Here is a 25,195-nt window from a genome sequence, read left to right as displayed (position 1 = left end):
AGGTTGATTTCTGGGCTCTCTGTTCTGTTCCATTGATCTATGTGTCTGTCTTTATGCCAGTACCACCATGCTTTGATTACCATAGTTTGGTAACATAGCTTGAAATCAGGAACCATGATGCCTCCAGCTTTGTTGTTTCTCAAGATTACTTTGGCTATTTGGGGTATTTTGTGGTTTCATACAAATTTTAGTATTGTTCATTCTATTTCTGTGAAAAAGACTACTGGAATTTAAGTAGGGATTGCACTGAATCTGTAGATTGCTCTGGAGAGTATGGACATTTTAACAATAGTAACTTTTCTAATCTATGAGCATGGAATATCTTTCCACTTATTTGTGTTCTCTTCCGTTTCTCTCATTAATGTACAGTTTTTAGTGTACAGGTCTTTCACCTCCTTTGTTAAATTCATTCCTATGTATTTTTTTCTTTTTGGTGAAGTTGTAAATGGGATTGTTTTCTTAATTTCTCTTTCTGATAGTTCATTTTTAGTGTATAGAAACATGACAGATTTTGGTATACTGACTTTGTATCCTGCAACTTCATTGAACTTGTTTATTCTAACGGTTTTTTGGTGGATTTTCAATAAATAGTATCATGTTGTCTGCAAATAGTGGCAATTTTACTTCTTCCTTTCCAATTTGAATGCCGTTTATTTCTTTTTTACGGCCTAATTGCTCTTGCTAGGAATTCCCACACTGTATTGCATAAAAGTGGTGAGACTGGGAATCCTTGTCTTGTTCCTGATCTTAGACATTAAGCTTTCAGCTTTTCACTGTTGAGTATGATGTTAGCTGTGGGCTGGTTGTATACGGCCTTTATTATGTTGAGGGACATGCCCTCTATACCCATTTTGTGAGAGTCTTTATCATAAATGGATGTTGAATTTTGTCAGATTCATTTTCTGCATCTATTGAAATGATTATGTGGTTTTTATACTTCATTTTGTTAACGTGGTGTATCCCATTGATTGACTTGCAGATGTTAAGCCATTCTTGCAATTCTGGAATTGATCCCACTTGATCATTGTGTATATCTTTTTAATATATTGTTGAACTTGGTTTGCTTATATTTTGTTGAGGATTTTTACACCTATGTTCATCAGTGATATTGGCCTGTAATTTTCTTTTCTTGTGGCATCCTTGACTGGTTTTGGTATCAAGGTAATTCTGGCCTCATAAAATGATTTTGGAAATGTTCCCTCCGTTTCTATTTTTTGGAAGAGTTTTAGAAGGATTGGTATTAATTCTTTGAAGGTAGGGAAGAATTCACCAGTGAAGCCATCTGGTACTGGACTTTTGTTTTTTCGGGAGGTATTTGATTACTGATTCAATCTCCTTACTAGTAATCAGAAATAGATTTTCTATTTCTTCATGATTAAGTCTTGGTAGGTTGTGTGTTTCTAGGAATTTATACATTTCTTCTAGATTGTCAGATTTGTTGGCATATAATTGTAGCAGTCTCATGATTCTTTGTGTTTCTGTAGTATCAGTTGTAATGCCTCCTCTTTCATTTCTGAGTTTGAATACTCTTTTTTCCTTGGTAAGCCTAGCTTTAAGGTTTGTCAGTTTTATCTTTTCAAAGAACCAGCTCTTAGTTCCTTTGATCTTTCCTCTTGTTTTTTTAGTCTCTTTCACTTATTTCTACTCTGATCTTTGTTATTTCGTTCCTTCAGCTAACTTTAGGCTTTATGTATTCCTCTTTTTCTAGTTCCTTGAGGTGTAAAGTTAGGTTGTTTGCTTCATATTTTTCTTGTGCTATGATGTAGGCATTTATTGCTATGAACTTCCCTTTTAGAACTGCTTTTTGCTGCATCCTGTAAGTTTTGGTATTTACATTTTCATTTGTCCCAAAGTAAATTTTTTCGATTTCTCTTTTGATTTCTTCTTTGAGTCAATCTCATTGGTCAGTTACTATTGGTTGTTCAGTAGCATGTTGTTTAATCTCATATTTGTGAATTTTTACTTTTTCTACTTGTAATTGATTTCTATTTTCATACCACTGTGGTCAGAAAAAAATGCTTATTATAATTTCAGTCTTCTTAAATTTGTTAAGACTTGTTTTGTGGCCTAATACATGATCCATCCTGGAGATTGTTCCATGTACACTTGAGAAGAATGTATTCTGTTGCTTTTAGATGGAATCATACATATATGTGTATGTATGTATAGATATGTATACATATAGATATATAAAATCTCCATATCCATCTGTATGATCTAACATGTTATTCAAGGCCAGTGTTTCCTTATTAATTTTTCTGTTTGGGTGATCTATCCATTGATGTAAGCAAGGTATTAAAATCCCCTACTATTATTGTATTGCCTTCTATTTCGCTCTTTAGGTCTGTTAATATTTGCTTTGTATATTTAGGTGCTCCTAGGTTGGGTGCATAAAAATTGACAAATGTTGTATCTTCTTGTGGAGTGAGTCTTTTATCATTATGTAATGCCCTTTATTGTCTCTTATTACAGTCCTTGTTTTAAAGTCTATTTTGTCTGGTGTAATTATAGCTATTCCAGCTTTCTTTTGGTTTCCATTTGCTTGGAATCCTTTTCCATTTCTTCTTTTTCTGTCTGTGTGTGTTCTTACATCTGAAGTGAGTCTTCTGTAGGCCACATATAGATAGGTTTTTTTTTTTTAAATCCATTTAACCACTCTTGTCTTCTGATAAGAAAATATAGCATATTTGTGCCCTCATAAAAGGCTAAAAAAGCTTCCTAACCCGTTCTGCCATGTGAGAATATAATATGAAGTCTGTGACCAAGAAGAGGGCCTCACTGGATCATGTTGGGACCCTGATCTTAGATTTCCAGCCTCCAGAACTGTGAGAAATAAATGTTTATTGTTTATAAGCTACCCAGTCTATGGTAATTTGCTATAGCAGTTGTAATGGACTGAAATATCTCCCTTTGAATGTGAACTGTCCTTAGTGACTCTCTCCCACCAGTTTTGTTGAGACATAATAGACATAAAACACAGTATAAGTGTAAGGTACACAGCAAAGTGATTTGACTTACCCAAATTGTGAAATGATTACCTCAAGTTTAGTTAACATTTTCATCTCACATAGATACCAAAAAAAGAAAAAGAGAAAAATTTTTTTTCTTTGTCATGAGAACTCTTAGGATTTACTCTCAACCTTCATATATGTCATATGGTAATGTGCATCCCTGGTATTTATCTGTCTTAAAACTAGAAGCTTGTACCTTTTGACTGTCTTCATTCAGTTCTCCCTTCCACTCCCCTGCCTTGGGGAACCACACATCTGATCTCTTTTTCTGCGAGTTTGGTGGTGTTTGGTTTAGGGGTTTTTTGGTTTTGTTTTGGATTTTGTTTTGTTTTGTTTTGTTTTGATTCCACATGTAAGTGAGATCATACAGTATTTGTCTTACTCTGTCTGACTTGATATTTCGCTTAGCATAATGCATTCAAGGTCCATTCATGTTATCGCAAAAGGTAGGATTTCCTCATTTTTTTAATAGCTGAATAATTCTATGCCACAAATTCTTTATCCATTTATCTCATAATGGATACTTAGGTTATTTACATGTCTTAGCTATTGTAAATAACGCTGCTATGAACATGGGGTGCAGATACCTCTTCAACATAATGTTTTCATTGGTTTCACTTATATTCTCAAGTGAAATTGTTACTGAATCAAACTTGGTTCGATTCACTTGATGCACAGCAAAGCCAATCTCCTGACACCAGGTTGTGATGAAGGAAAGTACAGTGTTCATGCAGGGCACCAAGTGAGGAGAACAGGCATCTTGTGCTCAAAAGACCCAAGCTTCTTGATGGATTTTGAGAAAGAGTTTTAAAGACAGTGTGAGGGTGAGGGTCATGGAGTGCATTATCAGTTTGTGCACAATTCTCTGATTGGTTGATAGTGAGGTAACAAAGGTGGTATTTCAGGAATCTCAGTTATCAGTTTTCTGGCTCCAGCCAGGCTGGGGTCTAGAGCTGGTGGTCAGCATGTGCAGTTAACTTCTTCCACTTGGTAGGAATTTTTCTATTTGCAGAACAACTCAAGGATATGGCTTAGGACACTACCTAGGGATCAGTAGCTTTTGAGGAGAAATTAAAGGTCCTTGACTTTGTTTTATGGCCAAATTATTTTTGTCTTGCTTGACTGCTTTCCTTTGTTTCTACATTTTCTCACTTTTCTGATTAAATTTGCTCTTTAGAACTTGGAAAGCCTAGGAGGCTAAAACTTTTCTATAAACAAGAGTCAGGGGACCGGGGGGTTCTCTGTTCCTTGGAAGGCCCTGCAGGGTCCTGCTTGGTTTCAGAATTGCTGTATTGTACAGTAGATCTATTTTTAATTTTTTGAGGAACATCCATACTGTTTTCCACAGTGGCAATATCAATTTACAATCCCTCCAATAGTGTACAAAGGTTCTCTTTTCACATCATTGCCAGTGTTTCTCTCTTGTCTTTTTGATGCTAATCATTTTAACAGGTGTGAGTTGATATCGCATTGTGGTTTTGATTTGCATTTCCCTAATGATTAATGATGTTGAGCATCTTTTCATGTATTGTTGGCCATTGTCTATTTGGAACCATTTAAAAATTGGTTTATTTGCTTTTTTTGCTGTTGAGTTACATGAGTTCTTCATATAGTTTGGGTACCCCTTCTCAGATACACAGTTTGCAAATATTTTTTTCCCTTTCTGTAGATTGTCTTTTCATTTTGTTGATTGCTTGTTTGCTATGCAGAAGCTTTTTAGTTTGATGTAGTCCCACTTGTTTATTTTTTTGCTTGTGCTTTAGGTGTCATATCCAAAAAATCATTGCCAAGATCCTTATCAAGGAGTTTTTTTCCCTATGTTTTCTTTTAGGAGTTTGATGGTGTCAGGCCTCATTTTTAAGTCTTCAGTCCATTTTGAGTTAATTTTTGTGAGTGCTGTAAGATAGGGATGTAATTTCATTCTTTTATATGTGAATATCCAGCTTTCCTAGCACCGTTTATTGAAGAGACTCTGTCCTTTCTCCATTGAGTATTCTCGGCTCCCTTGTCAAATATTAGTTGACTGTATATGCACGGGTTTTTTTCTGGGTTCTCATTCTGTTCCACTGGAATGACTTACTGTTAATGAGTAAAATACGTAAGTTTCAAGTAGTTCATAAAGGACAGCATGGACAGCTTTTGTCTGGTTTTCCTTCTCTCTTTTGGGAAGCTTGCCCTTAGAACTTAGGTGCCCTTCCTCAGGAAGCCAAAAGCTCGTCCACAAAGAAAGATGACATGGAGAAGCCTATGTGGGAAGGAACTGAGGCACTCAATCAACAGATAGTATCAACTTCTAGATGTGTGAATGAACAAACCATCAGAGGATTCTGCCTACCAGCTGTCAGTTCTTCCTTCCACTTGAAACCCCAGACATCATGGAGCAGAGATAAGCCATCATGACTGTGTCCTGTCCAAATTCCTAACCCACAGAATCCATGACCATAACGAATGATTATTTTATACCACTAAGTTTGGAGATAATTTGTTATGCAGCCACAGTAACTGGAACAGACTCCATTCCACTTAGAGATTTGTGTGGTAATGACCTCAGACAACAGTTTAGCCTATGGTACAGAAAATGTATAATTTCAAGCTACTGCTGGCTTATTGTGTACCAGTAAGATGGATAGGTCCTCATTTCTCAAACCTGAATGATGTCTCCAACTCTTTTAAAGAAAAAAATTCTCACAGCCATTTAGTATTGACTTAAATTGTATATATTGTTACTTAAGTATGTACAAACATAGATCAGTTATATTCTCCTTATTTTTAGAGCTTTATACAACTAAAAAATAAAAATAAAGAGAAATAAGACTATAGAAGGGTTAATATGAAAATTTATGACATTAAGCAATGGATGAGGGGGAGGGAAATAGCTCAGTGGTAGAGCACATGCTTAGCATGCATGAGGTCCTGGGTTCAATCCCCAGTACCTCTATTAAAAAAAAGATTACTAAGCAGTGGATGATGTTTTGCAGAAACCGTATTACATCAGCATGGATTTTATAATGACCATTAATGAAGCATGTCTATGCATTCCAGTGATGGGACAGGTGACTCTATTTTCCTACAACAACAACTCCTATGTGTATATCACTTGCCTTTAATGAGGAACAAATGCATCATTTATATATTAAGTTTGCCTTTTTAGCATTCAGTCATTAAAAGGAGTAGTAACTTGACATCTGGACCATCATAAATGGTCATCCTGATAAACCAAAATATATTTATTAAAAATAAAAATAAAACCCTTGCACATAATTGACAGATCCTGAACCCTAGTTCAGATATCACTAGAGTGCATAGTTCTGTATTTAATGATACATTCATTTATCATGCAGGAAGACTGTCCGATGTTGGAGGGAAAAGGTGAATTTGGAGACAGATTAGTTTAAGGCCAATGGAAATAGGACAAGTATAAGATAACACAAGCTCAAAATGAGGCAGTGGCAGTGGGGAATACAAGTGAGTTAAGATGACTTGATCAGTGATTGGATGTATGGAGTATTTGGTAGAGGAAGGATTCTAGGATGACCACATGTTTCTAGTTGAGAGAGATTAGGCAGTTAGCAGTGCCTTTTGCCAGTGAAAGTTTAGTAGGAAGTTTTTCTTGTCAGTTCAGACATGTTGAGATCATGGTGCCTGTGACAAATCCAACTGAAGGTATCTGGTAATGTGGCCCAGAAGTGACCAGCTCAGCCATAGATCTGTTCTAGCTCTGCCAACCTCAAAGCCATACTTAAGCTTCACATTCACCGTAAATAAAGCATTTGCCTCAAAAGAATTAGCAAGCAATGCAGTATTTTTTTTAAGTTTCAAATAGCGGACAAAAAAACTTTTTTGCCTCTTAACTATCTCAGAGTGAGTTGCTGACATGTCTAGGATAAATACAAAATAAAGGAAACAAGGCTGCTTTTACTCATTATAATAAGCGTGAGAACACTGGAATAGAAGTTCAGTAGTTTTTGGTCACAGAGGAGATAGTAAGACTTAATATTTCAGAAGTGCATAGCTCCAGGTGATATACTGAGGTTACAACAGTATGTTCCTAAATTGGATTGAAGTTGGTCACTGGAATTCATTCATTCATTCGTTCAATAAATATAAACATATTAGGCACTGGACAGGCAAAGGTAAATGAGCCATGATTCTTACTCTTAAGGAACTTACATACTAGAGGGGGAAATCAAGCAAGCATACACTGTTCTGGGAGTACAAAGGAGGAGCATCTAAACCGGCGATGTCCAGATGGAGGGAGAGCTTCTTGGGGAGGCGGCTAACCATTCCAAGATGAAGGGCCATGAAGAAAGAACAGTAAGGTCAAGCAGATGGGCCTCAGGGTGACAGAGGACATACTAGCAGGGAACTGCAAGACTTTTATAACAAGGGAATAAGTAGAGGTAAGGCTGTGGAGCAGGATGTAATCATGAAGGGCCTTATATGTTGTGTTAAGGAGTCCTGGACTTCACCTTAAGGGCCACGAAATCAATATATTTTAAACAGGTGAACCAGTGACATGATTAATACACATTTTAGAAAGATTGTTCTATCTACATACTGAAGGGGAGCAAAACAGCAGAGAAACCAGCCAGGAAGTTGTTGAAGTAATGTAGGCAAGATGATGGTAACTTAAAGTTAGATCATAATAGCGGATCTAGAGAGAAGTAGATGAATTCAAGACATAAGGTTTTAATAACTATAGGGCTTGATGGTTAAATTGAATGTGGGGATAAAGAAGAAATAAAGTATGGTTGCATGTTTCTAACTTGGGAACTAGATAATTTATTGATTCATAAATCTTTTTCAACCCTTTTAAGCACTGACCTTAAAAAAAGTAAACAAGGATAGAGTTTTTGGTGATCTCTGCTGTTGAGGTCACTGGAGAAGTTAGACAGCCAGCAAGGGAACTAGTTTCAGATAATGCATGGACCAATAATTGAGGGGTTGTGCCTGTGCCTCGGAAGCTTTAAAGGTGAAGTCATAGCTGTGGGGAAGCAGTGGCTACCAGTCTTTTGTTACTCTTGTGAACTTTCAGAAGTCTGAGGCATGGTGGTAGGGGATAAGTGCAGAATGACAAGAATTACATGAAAATCTTGGTTCTCCTCTTTTGGCCTTCCCAAATCACTTCAACCTTCAGCTGCTGTACCTTAAAGTAATATTGGGAGGGTTTTTCTTCCCTTATTTAATGTTCCAGAATAGTTCTGCTAAATTTTATTTAAAAATTAAGAAAATGGATCTGTTTTACAATATTTAGGATGGTTCCCAAAAGTTCATATGATCTAGAAAATTCACACTACTTATCCAAGACAAGGACCATAGCTTTTCTCTGTTGTGCTTTACTACTTCATTAATTGTAAATAATATAGTAATTCCTTATCTATTAGAAACCTTTAAGGAATAAATTATTTCTTTCATTCAACACACATGTGAGTGCTTGCTTTGTTCAAGGCCCTGTATTTCAGGTGACAGAATTTCTTTTAACATCCTAATCATTACCAACTTTGAATGTATCTTTTAAAATGCAATGCATAGCTCAAGTGGTAGAGCACATGCTCAGCATGCACAAGGTCCTAGGTTCAATCCCCAGTACCACTTCTAAAAATAAATAAAATTCATTACCTCCCCCATCCCCCCATAAAAAAACCTTAAAAACTAAGTGCCTAGAAAATGTAAAGAAAACATAAGTATAAAAAAATAATAAAATACAATGCATGCTTCTCTGCCTTCTTCCAGTGTGCACAAAAGTTTTTTAGTCAAATGAATAGTTATCCTGAGCTAAAGTAAATGTTAATTAGTCTTAGGTGCTGTTTTTGAATTGGGTAGGTCTGCTACCATGTCATCCTGGTGTAGCAGACACATTAATGTTTGCAATATTCATATTTTTAGACTTGTACTACCAAATTTTTCTATTAAATGGTTCCATTCTTCTGTGCTTTTTGAATGTTTGCTAACTTCCTTGATCTTAATTTGCTACTTCTAATCCATCATGTAGTAGAAACCTGGTGATCAAACATTCTAGGAACCAAAGCCTCTGCTTTCATTATTGTACTTAGATTTAGGTGCCTGTTTTTTGAGACAGCTATCATGACTACTCTGTTTATGTATTTGAGTAAAAGTAACTTTATTTAGAGAGACATACATGGGGGTTAGGGGGGAGGGCTAATTAGTTAAAGGTAGATACTCCATAGACAGAGTGCTGGCATCTTGGAAGGCAAGAGAACGTGCGACCTCGAGGTGCGGTGTTGCTAGTTTTTATATGCTCAAGACTACTCTGTACTCATTCTTCCCAACCCCAGTCCATTTCTTGGTAATTGAGAGGATTTGTAAGGTTTTTATGTGGGCAGAATTCTTAAGGAAACATAACACAAATTTAATTTGTAACTTAAAGGTACTACATGAATGCGTAAAAAATCATCACATAAGCCTTCCACTCTAAGTAGTTAATAGTATCATTACACAATCTGAAACTTTTAAAATATAGTTGGCTCCTGAGAGCTGGAGGCACTTTGTTTACAAAGTTATTTTTCTAGGGGTAATCCATAATGCTCACAACACATGTAATCAGAATCATGCTATAACTTTGTAATAGAATGACAGTGCATTTGCTCTTCATAAATAGCCAAGTTTTATCTTCCCTTTGAAGAAAGCATTTCCAACAGAAATACTTGGCCTGGTATTTTCCTGCTGAAGAGTTCTACCATATGTAAAAATGCAAACTATTGAATCAAAGAATCCAATTCAGCAACTAAAAATAATCAAAAATACATTCTGAAAGATTCAGAAAATTTATTTTACCCATGAAAGACATTTACTCTTTTAGAGCAAGCAGCTCTTTATAACTTAAGAGAAAACCTAAAAATAAAAAATCAGTTTTCCATTGTTTAGTGCTTTTGATTTTAAGATATTTGAACTTAAAAGTAGGTACCATGGTTGATTTTAGACAATTCCTAGATCTTCAGAGTTCTTATCCTCAGGGAAAGTTACTGAATGATAATGTTTTTTTTAGAAATTTTTAGCAAAAAAATTTATTAATTACTGTCTTTTCATAATAATACAGCTAGACCCTCATTGGAGTATTTCATTGTTCTGTGACTGTGATATTACGGTTTATACTAACAAATATATATTTGGTCTTTGTCCCTTTTTCTGGGACAGAGCTCTCAAAACCCTCAGAATTTCCAAAGTGATGAGAACAATAATGTTGTCTTTTGTTATCTTGATGAGGTGACTTTTGGACCTCTCCTAAGGATGGGGGCTGGTTGCCAGGGGAACCAACCTTGATTGGGTTGGAACTTTCAGTCCCACCCCAGACCTCTGCAAAGGGGAGAGGGACTGGGGGTTGATAATCAGTCACCAGTGATTTAATCAATTATGTCTATGTAATAAGGCCAACGTAAAAACCTGGAAGTGTTCAGAGAGTTTCTGGGTTGGTGAACTCATGGAGATGCAGGGAGAGTGGCACACTTGGAGCGGGCACGGAAGCCCCACACTCTTTCCCCATGCTTTGCCCAGTGTTTTATCTTCCATCTGGTTGTTCCTGAGTTACTAATAAACCAGTGATCTAGTAAGTAAAATGTCTAAGTTCTGTGCGCCGCTTCAGCAAATTAGTCAAGTGGGGGTCATGGGAACCTCTGACCTATGTAGCCAGTCAGTCATCAAGTGTTGTGTGACACAACAGGGCAGCTGGTTGGTGAGCCAGTGACATGCGGGTTGGTAATTTACCAGAATTTACCAGATTAAGCGTAAGAATAGAAAGTTTATTAGGGTATGCTGTCGTAGACAACAGCGGGCCACACAGACGAGAGGTGCCTGTGTGAGCACCGAGGCGAAGGACAGGACTAGGGAAACGTTTTATAGTTAACGCTGCTATAGGCAACAGCGAGCCACACAGACGACACCAGGGGCCGGTTGTTGAAGTCTTTTATAAGGTCTGGTGACAAGGTGCCTGATTGGCTTGTGTGCAAGTCTGTGATTGTAGGTGAGGTAAGAGGTTTTGGGGTTTTATAAGGTAAGCATTACCTGTGTCTACTAGTTTGTTAGGGGAAACACATCCAGTAAAGAATTTCAGACATCTGGGAGCCCCGGAATGCGGGTTGTTGGACTTTGAAGGAGAGTTGGCCCAATAATAAATACAGTTAACAACCTAGCCTTGCAGTTGGCTTCTGAGGTGAAAAGTGGGTCTTGTGGGATTGAGCCCTTTACCTGTGGAGTCTGACGCTACCTCCAGGTAGATGGATTGAGAACTGTTAGGACACCCCAGCTAGTGTCAGTGCATTGTTTGGTGGTATGGGGACCCCCCCCCCCACCAAACACCCACACGTTGGAATTAGGTGATCAGGACCTTTAATGACCAAATCACTTGTTTATAATCACACCTTCCACAAAATAGTGTAGCCCAATGTTTAGGAAGCTCCAGGATGCCTGGAGTCATCTCTCATTTCAGCACTTACCAGCTGAGTAACCTTGAGCAAGTTATTCAATCTGTGTCTAGTTCCCTATCTGTGAGGATAATAGTGCCTATCTCATAGGATAAAACAAGCTACTACGTGTAAAGCTCTGACAAAGTGCCTGGCACAATACTGAGTTCTCAGTAAAAGTAATTAAGAGAAGCTTCAAGTTTACAGTCAAAAATCCTTTTTTTGTTTTTTTGTATTTCATGAAGTAACATTCTTTTGCTTATATGTAATCCAGGGTATCTTGACATGAATAAACAAACCACATTTTAGATACAATTCTATATTAATCAAATGATGTTTAGAGAAGAATCTCTATGTTCATGCCTACGTACTTAGGTTAATGTAAACGTTGAAAATGCTTTCATTCACTACCCAGGTATAGGAGAAAGAGCCTAATCTAGGAGCAGATGATTAACAGAAGTACTTTTCCATAGGTTATAAGTAGGTAAAGTTTGGCTCTAGGGAGTTTACCAGCAGGGGATTTATATTCATGAATAAAAAGGAATGCTCTTTGGGCAGTTTTAGAATCACCTGGGATGCTGTTAAGAATAAAGATTTGTCCTCCACTTCAGAGGTACTGAATCAGAATGTGATTGATAGGATGAGCAGAGCTTAGAAGTCTGCATTAACAAGCTCCGCAAGAGAACCATGCACACAGAAGCCTAAGAACTGCTGCCTCAAGGGAAGATCTCAGTTTGAGTTTAGACCTAGATATTGCTGACTACCTCTAAACACACAAAAACAATCTTATCTTTAGGTGAGAAATCATGTCTTCAGGAGCAAGTACTAAATAGTGAAACCACGTACTATTTAAAAATCCTCTCAAGTCTGCCTCAGGAATTCGTTTATACTGGACAGTCTTGACATTCAGATAATTTAGGGAGGGGGAATGTAGCAAAACTTTGAAAACCTTTAGTAAAGTTCATTCTTGGTCTTCTCTTCCTAAATTTGTTTTCAAGTCATTAGGTTTAATCACTAAACAAGACCAAAAGAGAACTTTATTTTACATGACTTTATTTTACATTTAGAACCATTTTATGCTTTATTTAAAAAAAAAAAAAAACTTACTCTGCTTTTAATATTCCTAAAAGCATCTTAACCAAAATCTTGATTTAGGAAGACTTAAGACATTGTGCATTATTTTAAATATTTTCATTCTTTTAATAACTATTAAAAAATAAAAGTAAGTTCACAATTAGGGTTTCAAATGTCCTAATCATATCTAGTTTGTTCTCATTTAATATTTTATCAGCTCCATCATGTGCATACAAGTTTTTATCTTTCAGACACATTGATGAAAATCAGCTCTTAATCTAATAATTATTTCATTTATTCAGAAATGGCATTTAGACATTAAAAACCAACGTCTCACTTTGTAAAATAACCTTTGGTTAATTTACACATGTGATACATCATATGTTGTGTAAGTTGTAAGTACTACAGTTTCACTACTATCTCAAGTTTCTGTTGTCTCAGGGATGAGAATATCACGTTCAGTTTTATGAAGGAAGTTTAATATATATATATGAGATATATATATATCATAAAGCATAGTGAGTGCCTTTGAACGTGAAAAACATCCCAAAGGCCAGGAGTCCTATAAAGGAACTGTAAGGAAAGATTCCAGAGGATATCTCGCCTCATTTTCAATGTGTAAAGTGACTGATTTAAGTCACTTTACTGAAGACATGGTAAAGAAAACAGTGTTCAGTGTTCCTTATTATGTCATTGAATAAAGCTACTAAAACCACAAGAATTTAGAGTTATTGGTCCTAAGCTACATAATTAATGGGTCATCAAAAAAGAACCTGTCAGTTTTTAAATTTAAGTGCGTTAACGTCCTATGCCAAATAAGGGTCACACTTGACTGTCCTCATTTATAAAAAGAAAAGGTGGCCTGGCTAGTGCCATTCAGGATTCTCTGCTAACTGTAAAATGTGGACTGATTTTCTTCTGTTTCTTATAGTCCATGGCTATATAAACAAACATTTAGTTCTTTAAATCAAAAAGTTTATGCACATAACCGTGTCGGTGTATTGCCCTTAGTTTAAAAATGTACAGTTACATAAATAAAAACTATTGTTTCTTCAGTATTACTTGACATTTCTTCTGTAATTTATTTAAAAAAGTAAATGTAACAAGATACTTAAAAAAGGCTAGATACAAAAGTAGTTAAGCTGCTCACGAACATTTAAAATTTTCCAAAATGTATCTTCAATAATCATGATCTTATAAAACATTTTACAGTTATCAGAAAGTGCCCAGGCTGAGTTTACATAACTGAAATACCTTAGTACAAATGTCTAGTTAGAAGTGAAGTGCAGTACTTCTGACTGACTGCTCACTGAAATAGGGATACAAAGAAAAAAAGTTGATTGTGATAAAGTATTGTGCATTGGCCCCATCATATGTACAAAAAAGTGCCCTCACTCAAATGAACAAATTACATGCAAAAAATTAGTGATATCATTTAATATCCTAGAGCTCAATGCAGTCAAAGTAAACTGCAATAAAAGTGGTTTTTATAGGTAAAAGTGATTTCATCTCTAAGATCTGAATGTCCAGAACTTATTTTTTTTTTTACAAGTTCCATATACATGATACACAACTGCAGCCAACCACAAATTAAACACCATAAAAAAAGTTAAAATGAAAACACAGAACATACTTAATTTTTTATTTTGAAATTCCCTATTCCCTCTATACAAGAACCTTTGCTGAAACACTTCCACAAAGGCAGCAGTGAATTTTCAGAACATTTTACATTTTTTTCCCCTCAGCAAAAAGATAAATCACAGTGTAAATTATGTTGTTCTGCTGTCATCTTTGGCTGGGGTTAGACCCACAAGTTGTTGACTAGCAAACCATTAAGGTCAAATGTTGCTAGTGCTCCTCAGGCCTTTAAGCTACAAACTCAGCAAGGAATGTTTGCATTTAATCTCTTTAAGGTACCACCAGGGGGTGTGACAGCATTAACTTTCATAAACTTTTATAGACAAATGGAAAAAAAATCTACAAAATTAGCTAGTAATATTACACAGCAATACACACTTTTTATACTCTACACAAAACCAAAATTCTTGGTCTTAATGGCGAGTAGCAATTTCTGTTTGAGAATCTGTTTAGAGGAATAGAGTGGGACGTAAAGTCGAGAAATGCACGTATTTGCAGTAGGGAGATGTTGGTCATCTGGTGGTCTTATTGTGATTGAGGGCATAGGCTGAAATCCTTCTTCACTGGCTGGTAATGATGGGCTTGATGTCCAAAAGTAAACCTAAACAGGAGTATAATGATTACAATTTTGGCTTTTAACAGATTAACATTCAACCCTGAATTCTGGCAATATATACAGAGAGTCCCATTCTTTTGTTAAAACCTGCAATGGGGTATTTCTTTGACCTGGGTATTAAATTTATTTCTTGTGCTGAAAAGGAAAGGTTCAGGGTCAGAAGGGAAAAAAGTGCCAGATATGTAGAAAAGTGACTATTTCACTGACTCAGTTTCCCATCTGTAACATGAGGCTGTTGGACCCAATGCTAAGGGCCTTTCCAGTTGCTAAATTCCAGAGTATCTCTTAGTAGGAATAAAGCACAAAGTCTCCAGAAAAGGTTCAAACTTCACAGAAGTTAGAGGTTATAAAAAAGTTATTTTGCATTTTATCTACTAGCAAAACCCAGTATTTTCAGTGGTGCACTGTGATACAAAATAACTTTATAATAGTAATTAAGTGCTGGACAGCATCTACTGTACATCAAAATTCATGCAATAAGCCATATTAATAGAGTGCCCAGGCTGATTTGTGCAGCATAGCATCAATTACTTTTTACTTAAATATAACCAAGGATATATTTTCCTGAAATATTATTAATACATACCATTTCTTATTGACAGTTAAGACAGTGCCTATCTATCTTTTAAGGTAAAGCTTTTAAAATCTTGCATTTTTAGTGCACAAGACAAATATATACAATATCCCAGAGTGCCTAGGAAACCTAAAGGAACCAATCTATTTTCTGCAGCATTGTTTTTTGAGAAATCCCACCTAAAATTCTATAGAAGGGGACAGAAAAAGAAACTGCTAAGTGTAAGGGTCTACAAAATCTTTAAAGAACTGTAAAAAGGCTGGAAGGTACTCTAGAGATAAAGCTGACCCAATCTACTCATTTTACAGGTAAAAACCAGGCTTAATATTTCTCTGAGGATGAATGTGGTTAACCATAGTAAATGACTACATGACTAGACCTCCAAAAAGTTGAAGAGGTACTTCTCAGAACTTTTACTAGTGAACTGTGTGACTCTCCAAGAGGGTATTAAACTATGTAGTCTTGCCCAATAACCCTAGGACTAATAATTCAAGGGAGAACAGTTTAGGAAGCCTGTCCCTGAGTTCTTCTGCTCAGACGCATCAGGATAAAACAACAATATGTGAAGGATAACCTCCCAAAAGAGGAAGGCTCAAAGAAGATGGGGGTAAAAGACACCGTGATATACGCTAAGTCCAAAGAACAGATATTTTTATAGGAGATTAAAGAGTGAAGCTCACAAATTAAAGCTATTGATAGGAAATTATGGAGCCCCTACAGAGGGAGATTTTTTGTCTTTTTTTATAAAAGACTGAATAGTTAACAAATTTCTCTTCTAGTGGAAGACAAAAATGAAGTGAGATTTAACTTGACAGAAATGGCAGAAAATTATAACTAGAGAATAGATAACCTCAGAACTCATAGCAAATAGTCAGTTATTCCTCTTTCTGTTTTTGGTAGGTCTTCTAGAATTAATATGGTTCCTTTCTTAAGGAAATATTGACTAGGAACACAAATCCAAATATTGACTTAAAGGAACCCTAAAAGCTATTCAGGTGCTCCTAAAACCAACAGGGACAGATATGGTATTAGCACTGGCAGGGGTTTAGGGTCGGATCACAAGATTGGGGAAGTCAGATTACATGGAATTACACGGAATCTACTAGGGAACAACCTAGGAAACCACCAGATGGCTAAGCCAAGAGCAGAGTCAGCCAACAGCTAGGACTGCTGGACAACCTGTCTCACGATAGTGGAGAAATATAGGAAGGCTTTTGGGGCGGTGTAAAGATGAAGGAGTGCTAAACGCAGGACCCCTCCCCACAAGAAAATAAGTTACTGCCTAAGTTAAAGGTAAATAGGAAACTGCAAGTTGTGTCCTTCCGTGACCATTTCCCCCTCTCTCAAGTGAAACTGGGGGTTATATCTAGAAACTGAATCATTTTAATGCATTCCATAAGTAGTCTGGTTTAGAGTTCTGAGAACTAAGGCTGGTTCAACAGGGGAAATATAATAGGGAACTATGAGGAATATGAATAAAAAGGATCTCAGATTCTCTGGGTAAGGAATGTCCCTGAAATTTCTACAAGAAAGTCTAGAGGAGACTGCCTTTCAAGATAATGAAAGGATAATGATTTGGATATATACTAATGGTTGGACCCAGATTCCATAGACTTGATGGACTTTTTCAGTATGATCAAAGTTTACATGAGCTAATTTATGATTCTAATAGTAATAATAAGATTAAAATCAGACTTATTACTCATAATTAAGCTATTCTATTCATAGTGTACAAGTAGGAATTAAGATACTATTCAAAAATTTTGCAAAGGCTTGCCACTAGTCAAAAGGACTAAGGACTGCATATTAATCGCTGAGATGTATTTCACTCTGCTTACAATTTTACTAGAACTTCAGATGTTCTGTTCTGGAGTCGAAAAACAAAACTGCCTTTTAGTTTTGACCTTTGGTAATTTCCTTAGCCAGAATTAAAAATGATCAACCATTACAAACTTTAAATACTGTGTATGACAGCCTTTTACGTTTTTACATTTTCTTCTACAAATTTTGTGAAACTTTTAACTTACAAGATCTTGTCGTTCTGTCATGCTCATCTTCTCTACAATTGACCAGAACCAACGCTTGAACTGCAAGAGCTTCTCAGCATTTTCTCCTACAAATAAATATAAATTCAATAATACTGTATCAGTTTCTCTTCTAATAAAAGTAGTTATAAAATTAAAATATGATGGGGGGGCTAATTCTTAATATAGGAAATTAGGACCATTTGCATAATGTGAAACCTCTATAGTTCATTAGTCCATCCTAATGACCAACATACGACCAATAGAAGAAAATGAATCACTTGACTTTAATCCCATCTGTAAGTCATTCTTCTCGTGATCTTAAACCAGTGCTTCTCAAAGTGAGTTTACGAATCACTTGGTGGATCTTTTTAAAGTGCAGATTCTCATTCACTAGGCATGCGGGAAGAGAGGGGAAGAACCAGAGACTGTGCATTTGTAAAAAACTTCCGGATGATGCTGATGTGAGGATCATACTTGGAGTGTCTTTAGAGATTTTTTCCCCTCCTAGGTTTCTGGTTTGTAATGGGCCAAATTATTATCTCACAAGTACTGAAAACTGTATTAAAAAGCACAAAAACTATTATGCAGGGATCTATATGTTGGCAAGCACGAAAACCAAAATTTACCCAAATTTAACCTACTATAATTAGGTTGAAGCTGGTCTGCAAACTATGAAAAATACTGGGGGAAAAACTGGTACCTTCATATATACAATAATCTTGGACTAGAGGTATAATCCTCTCATGAATTTCTTGGCGTTTCCAGTGTTTTATTGTATTGACACAGCTAAAGCCTATTCCTAGAATATGAGACTTTAAAAAGAGCTGCAACAAATCAAGCACTAAAGATAAATGTTATTCTAGGATTATCACTATGTCTTGATATTCTTTCTAGCTTCTCCATGTGTTTGTGTGCTGTTATGTCTTTCTAAGTGTGCAGTAGGTCGAGCTCTACAAAGCAAACATCATGCAATCAAATTCTTTTAACTAGCAAGTTTAAGAACCATGAATTGGGAAAGGTCTATAGAATTGTCACATGGGTTATTTTTTTCTTAATTAGTAATAAAAATCCTTTTTACACAACTGCTCACCACAAAGAATTTTTACTTGTATTCATACATTCTTTAAAACCTAGAAAAATTAAGCAATAAAAGAATTAAGCCCTGTAAATTTATCAAAACTAGAAACTAAGAAAATGCTGACTGACCAAACTATCTCTATAGCTTATTCCTTAAATAAACATTTAAAAAATCCCATACCTGATTCATCATTGAAAGAGGTGAAACTGATCAGCATTTGCACATTAACTTCGCCACAGCCATTTACCAAAAGCCTAAAATCTTCTGCTGTTAAATCTTCTAATGAATTTTTTGGAAGCACATCCAGTAGACCTTTCCTCATTGCCTAGAGGATTTCAAAAATTTTCTTTTTATTACTATCCATGCTTTATTTTCCACATTTGTTGTTGTTACAGCCCAATAACTAATTTAGCAGCCTAGGAATACTAGTTCTCATTTTAAACCCGAGAGAAAAAATTAAGTTCTGTATTTTGAGTTTCTTAACAGATTCAAGAAAAGCAAAGGAAAAAGGGCATTGTGAAAAGGCTACAGGTTCAAAAGTGAAGGAGTATTATTATGTAATAGGAGTTAACATAATTAAAAAAATTATTTTAGTTAATAACAGGCTAGTCATTAAGCAAGAATGAGTAGCTTCAATATGTCAAATGTGCTATCCTGTCAGCATTCTAGAAAGGGTATGATAATGACAAAAACAAACATCCCTGACACAAACTGAAAATCTAGTGGCTTAACTGAGAAATTACCGTATGCCAAGAACTGTTCTAAGTACCTTACATAAATTAATTAATTCATTTAATCCTATCCTCATTTTGCAGAGGAGGGAACCAAAGCACAAAGTACTTAAGTGGTTTGCTAATGTCAGGCAGCTAGAGGGGGCTGCTGCAGCCATGATTTGAACCCTGACAGTATGATTCCAGACCCTGGACAGCTATTCCCAGTACAGGGATCAGAAACACTTGATAAAACATTTTTACATTAATGGAGAAAGAGTTAATGTAGCAGCCTGATGGTGTTCTTTAGAAGAGCCTGATTAAAGGCATGGTCCTTGGCTGGCATCTGGAAACTTAGTTTTTGGAGTGTTCCCTACATTACTAACTGATATGGCTATTTCTGAATACCTGGGGCAAGAAACCCTGCTGAACCAGCTTGCTTAAACTATCTGTGCAAACAAGGTGATTTATGATGAACATGTGCATTTCCTCTGGGAGTGTGAACTGCTTACGGGACTGGCCTTCAACAAAAACCCTGGCTGGGCTCTGGCTCTTAAGCAGGCTTCCCTAAGCACAAACAATGCACACGTTGCTGTAATTCACTGCTAGAGGAAGAAATATGTTCTTTGTGACAACCTACACCCCAGAGACAGAACTCTGGAGCCTGTACCTGGATTCCTCCAGACTCCATCTGATGTATTTTTCCCCCTGTGAGAGTTCTTTCACCGTAATAAACCATACCTATGAGTACCAGTGCCTCTGAGTCCCAGGAGTCCTTCTAGGGGGTCACCAGAGCTGTGGGCAGGCATTTGTAGGACCCTAAAACAGTAGTCATTCCAGTCCCACAGCATCCTTTCCAAATTTTTACTCACCAAATCTACTTTCTGATGACTACATGGTTTTTCCAAGTAGTTTTACCCCAAAAGAAAGTTGGTCTGAATACAGGTGTAATTTACATTGTACATAATTTCATTTTGGTTCAAAAATTTTGATCTTTTATAGACAAGTGAATACACTTGTGAGCTAGTTTAAAACAGAAGACACAAGTCACCTCAGCAGATCAAGTAACATTTTCTAGAAGGAAACACTTACATGTAATGGCTGTTCTGCAACTACCAACATTCTGTGCTCGGCATATTTCCGCACATACTCATACACATTCTGGGGAGTGACTGGTATATTTACACCATTAGGAATAAGTTCAACCTGTGAAAAATTTAGTAGTGCCATTTAAAAACAACTTTGTCAAAGCAGTAGTAAGTTAACAGTTCACAAAACAACGTCTCTCTAAAATTTTAAAATCTAAAAATCTGTATCTGAGAAGTATCTAAGAGATGCAGACATTTTAGGCCCAGGTCAACTATAAACTCTTCTACCTCTCATTCTCTCCATCCATTCCTCTTCCTCTTCCTCTTCCTCTCTCAATCTCCTGTGTCTTTTCTGTGTGTGTTCTCTTTCTTGGTCCCTATATATCTAAACTGTTTTTCTATATGACAAGCAAAACAGACTAACCAAGTTCTCTTGCCAGAAACAGAAAATTATACATTTGTTTTACCTGTCCTCCACCCTCTTCTTTACACAGGTCAATTGCAAATGCCAAATCCATCGCTGAGAAAACAGCATCAGCATCTGAACTCTGAGAAGCAAGGATAAGTTGCCGCAAACTCTCATACATCACAGGGTCAAAAAAAGCAAAATCATGCCAATTGACCTAAGAAAGTAATCATATGAAACTCAGTTATGAAAGAAACATCTTTAGTGAATTAAAAGCTGTAATAAAGAATTTTATCTAATTTGAAGATATACTGATAAAGAATAATCTTCCACTAAATATATAACTGATTGAAAGAGGTAAAATTTTAATAAATACATTTAATTTCAAAGTATATCAAGTATAATATACATTTTGAAAAAATTTAAAGCCAGTAGTGTAATAGTTTTTTTTTTCAGTCCTAAAATAATTTATTTGCAGAAACCAGGACTAATTATTAAAAGGTGATCATGCTGAGCAGCTGGTCCTAAACACACTAAACCTATTTAGTCTTGACAATAACCATAAATACAGATTATTAATGCCAGAGGATGAATCTGATGCTTAAAGGAATTCAGTAACATGCTGAAGGTCATATCACTGGTTAAACTTGCATCTATTTGATTCTGTGATCTTTTCTATAAACCTTGTTAAAGGCTCAACATTTTGATGTTGCTGAGCTTGAAGTCCAGTTCTTTCTCTGCACAAGAATATTTTAGTCGAGGAGAGAAGCAAGATGGCGGAGTAGAAGGATGATTGTAGCTCTCCCTCTCCCACAAATACACCAAAACTCACATCTACGGACCTACTTAGCCAACCAGAGCACGTGCCGAACTCTGACAGAACATCACCCTCTTCGAAACACAAAGACACCAAACCTCTAGTAGAAGAAAAGGAAAAAAGAAAGAAGAAAAAGCAAAACACTGAGGGACCAATCCCTCAGGGAGGGAGTGGCAAAGGAGGACTGGTGCTGGTTCGCTGGGTCTCCCCTCTCCAACTGAGACGCCAGCGGGACCGAGGGGGAGCCTCTGAGGCTCAGATCTGCCCCGAGCACCCCTTGACTGACAGAACTGAGTTAAACGGGCACAAAGGGTCCCCACAACACCCAGCCTGAGATGTGAGCTGGCAGCTGGGGCCAGGACAGGCCGCCTGAGCCGGGCGGAGGACGGGGGCGGCTGCACTGAGGCAGCCCTGGGGACTGCAAGGGGCTATGTGCCGTGGCTGGGAGGGGATACGGAGCAGAACAACCTCAGTCCCCCATAAATTGTGAAAAAAGCAAAGCAACAAGGCTGGTGTGCCTGGGGGGAGGGGCGCCGTAGCCTTTGTATCCTCAGACCTGTGCCGCCATTACTGGCACTTCTCGTGAGAAGAGAGGCAGGGCGCAGCCACAGCTGCCATCTCCTGTGTGCAGCGCCCAGGCGGGGGTAGGGCCAAGACCTGAATCTGCAACCAGGGGCTCTGCAACCTCCTAGGCAGGACTGAGCCTTGTTTACAGCCCGAGGCAGATAGGATCTTTCTGCCCTGGCACCTCAGAGAACTCGTGCTGCCAAGACAAGCAAGGAGCAGAGATTTGGCATGGAGCAGGGGTGGGGCCGTTCCGCAGTCTTCCCCAAGCCCACCTTTGGAGCACTGACCCGAGGCGGAGCGGGCAGCTGCATAGAGCAGCAGAGCAACCGGCGCTGGGAGAGGGTGGGCGGCCACCCGCCTTCCTGGCAGGAATGCAGCGCCTGACCATGTGCTGGGAGGGGGCGTGATCCACCCACCTGCCTCCCCCAAAGCACAGCATCTGATTGCAGAATCGGGAGGGGGAGGGGGAATGACCCACCCACCCACTGGGTAAGAGCTCAGCTCCTGACCCAGTGTTGGGGGGGTACGATCTGCTAACTGACAGCCACTGCTGGGAGCAGCACAGACGAGGGCGCCAACAGAGGGCCTCTGGAAACAGCAAGCTGAGTTCACGAAACAGGGCAAAAATACAAAGACCTCTCGATAATATCATTAAGAGCACACCGTCTCCAGGAGAACTAGATAACTGATACTCCTTAAGCCACACTGCCAGAGATACGAGCAATATGAAGAAGCAGAGGAACCACCCCCAATTAAAACATCAAGAGAAATCCCCTGAAAGCACGATCAAGGAAATAGACATCGATGGCCTACTAGAGCCAAGATTTCAAAAAAGGAGTGATCAAAGTACTGAAGGAACTAAAAGAAACAGTGTTTAGAGATATAAAATATGTCAAAAATGAAATAGAAGCTATAAAGAACCAAGTAGAATTAGTAAACTCATTTGCTGAGATGAGAGCTGACCTAAAGGGTGTACAAAGCAGGCTAGATGATGCAGAGGAACGAGTAAGTGACCTAGAAGACAGGACAAGAGAAAGCACCCAATCAGAACAGCTGAGAGAAAAACAAATAAAAAACAATGAAAACAATATAAGGGACCTATAGGATAATATAAAGTGTGCCAATCTACGTATAATAGGGGTTCCAGAAGGGGAAGAAAGAACAAAGGGGATTGAAAAGGTATTTGAAGAAATCATGACTGAGAACTTCCCAAAGCTAAAGGAATCAGATGTCCAAGTACAGGAGGCTCAGAGGGTCCCAAACAGGAAGAACCCAAACAGACCCACACCAAGACACCACCCTACTTCAAAATGACCCCTGCACCCCAGTGTTCATAGCAGCACTATTTACAATAGCCAAGACATGGAAACAGCCTAAAATCCATCAACAGATGACTGAATAATGATGTGGTATATTTATACAATGGAATACTATTCAGCCACAAAACCCAACAACATAACACCATTTGCAGCAACACGGATGTTCCTGGAGAATGTCATTCTAAGTGAAGTAAAGCCAGAAAGAGAAAGAAAAATACCATATGAGATCGCTTATATGAGGAATATAAACAAACAAATACAAAACAGAAACAGACTCATAGACATAGAATACAAACTTGTGGTTGCCAAGAGGGCTGGGGGTGGGAAGGGACAGACTGGGATTTTAAAATGCAGAATAGATAAACAAGATTATACTGTATAGCACAGGGAAAAATATACAAGATCTTGTGGTAGCTCATAGCGGGGGAAAAAATGTGACAATGAATATATATATGTTCATGTATGACTGAAAAATTGTGCTCTACACTAGAATTTGACACAACATTGTAAAATGACTAATACTCAATAAAAAAAGTTAAAAGGAATATTTTAGTTGGAATACTCAAAAGTCAAGAGAGTCAGAGTTAATAAAAAGGGAAAAATATATCAAAATGTGATATGCTGTAATAATAGAAAACAATATTCATCAGTGGGTTTGAGTAAAGAAAATTATTAACAGGCCACAGCTTTAACAATGCTAATTCATATCAGATGTGTGATATGCATCACTAAAAAGGACTGTAAAATATTTCATTGTTTTCTGTATTATAATTAGTATTATACGTTAATTTTAAAGAATGTGGTTTTCCCCTCCCCATCATAAAGGAATGTATAAGCTGTCAAATTATCAAAACACATACAACAAACTGTCACCCAGAAATAATTATCAAGCATGCTGTGCTATGTTTTCTTAGTCTTTTGTCCCTTCTACCCATGTACATCTTATATGTATATTTGAAACTGAGAATGCCCTTTACAATACAGTACTACTTATACCTCCACTACTATTTGCTACAACTAATAATAATAGTTAAAAATCTACTGAGCACTTACTATGTACCAGGCACTATACATACTGTTTTCTTTACCATTTTCTAAATGGAGAACTATGCCGTAAATGTCAGAGGATTTGTCTACAAGAGGACCCAGGTCTGTCAGACCCTCCAAACCCACCTGTGTGTCACCTACTCTGCTATGCTCTCTCCTCCATGTATTCAGATTTCCTCTAATGTCACTAAATGTTTGTAAACGATTTGTAAAAGAAAGTTTCTACAAATGTAAAAGCAGTCAGGTTCATTAAAATCACTTACTTTCCTACCAAGCAACACTTTAATCACATGTCTGTTCAATGTGATAGGACATAGTTCATTCTGTAACAGACAAAGTCCAAGAATCCTAAAAATAAAAACAAGGAAATAGTATTTAAATTCAAAAATAATTCTAGAACACATAATCGCATGCACACATAATATACATACAATGTTCAGAAATTCTAACAGCCTCATTTCTAATCATTATGAAGTAGAGCATATACACATTTTTAAAAACTAATATATTTTAGAAAGTCTCATAAACTGAAATTTTTTTAAAATTCAAATACAAGATAAGAGTTATTATTTTACCTGCCAATGTTTCTGAAACAGTTCAACCTTGCTTCTGTGTTTTTGCCCGGCCTTGGAGTATAAAATCCTCTTTTTCCAGGTTGGTAAAACAAAGGGGCGTTGTCATCACCATCATCCGTATCATCTAAATCCATATCTACTACACTTCGACTAGAGCCATGACGCTTGCGATTTTCCTGATAATAAAATATCAGGGATTAAGCCCCAAGATTGACTTTTAACAACAAAACA

At 37.2% G+C, this 25,195-nt stretch overlaps 1 protein-coding gene and 1 long non-coding RNA gene across 2 annotated transcripts in view; one reads left to right on the top strand and one right to left on the bottom strand.

Moving 5' to 3' along the window:
- LOC105090528 (uncharacterized) overlaps positions 1-25,195 on the top strand; it is a 52,476-nt gene that overhangs the window by 6,719 nt on the left and 20,562 nt on the right. The gene's annotated exons all lie outside the window — the stretch shown is intronic.
- Positions 14,112-25,195, bottom strand: part of UBR5 (ubiquitin protein ligase E3 component n-recognin 5) — a 123,532-nt gene continuing 112,448 nt past the window's right edge. The window contains exons 53-59 of the mRNA XM_031439418.2: positions 24,965-25,140; positions 24,653-24,737; positions 20,701-20,856; positions 20,238-20,351; positions 18,616-18,760; positions 17,358-17,443; positions 14,112-14,741 (exon numbers count right to left, since the gene is read on the bottom strand). Coding sequence (XP_031295278.1) covers positions 14,529-14,741; positions 17,358-17,443; positions 18,616-18,760; positions 20,238-20,351; positions 20,701-20,856; positions 24,653-24,737; positions 24,965-25,140 — 975 coding nt within the window. The 3' untranslated portion in view covers positions 14,112-14,528. The remainder of the gene's footprint in view (positions 14,742-17,357; positions 17,444-18,615; positions 18,761-20,237; positions 20,352-20,700; positions 20,857-24,652; positions 24,738-24,964; positions 25,141-25,195) is intronic.

Source organism: Camelus dromedarius, chromosome 20 (assembly GCF_036321535.1).
Source record: "Camelus dromedarius isolate mCamDro1 chromosome 20, mCamDro1.pat, whole genome shotgun sequence".
Taxonomy (NCBI): domain Eukaryota; kingdom Metazoa; phylum Chordata; class Mammalia; order Artiodactyla; family Camelidae; genus Camelus; species Camelus dromedarius.
Note: the sequence above shows the minus strand (reverse complement) of the source record. Positions and strands in the feature narration are given on the sequence as shown.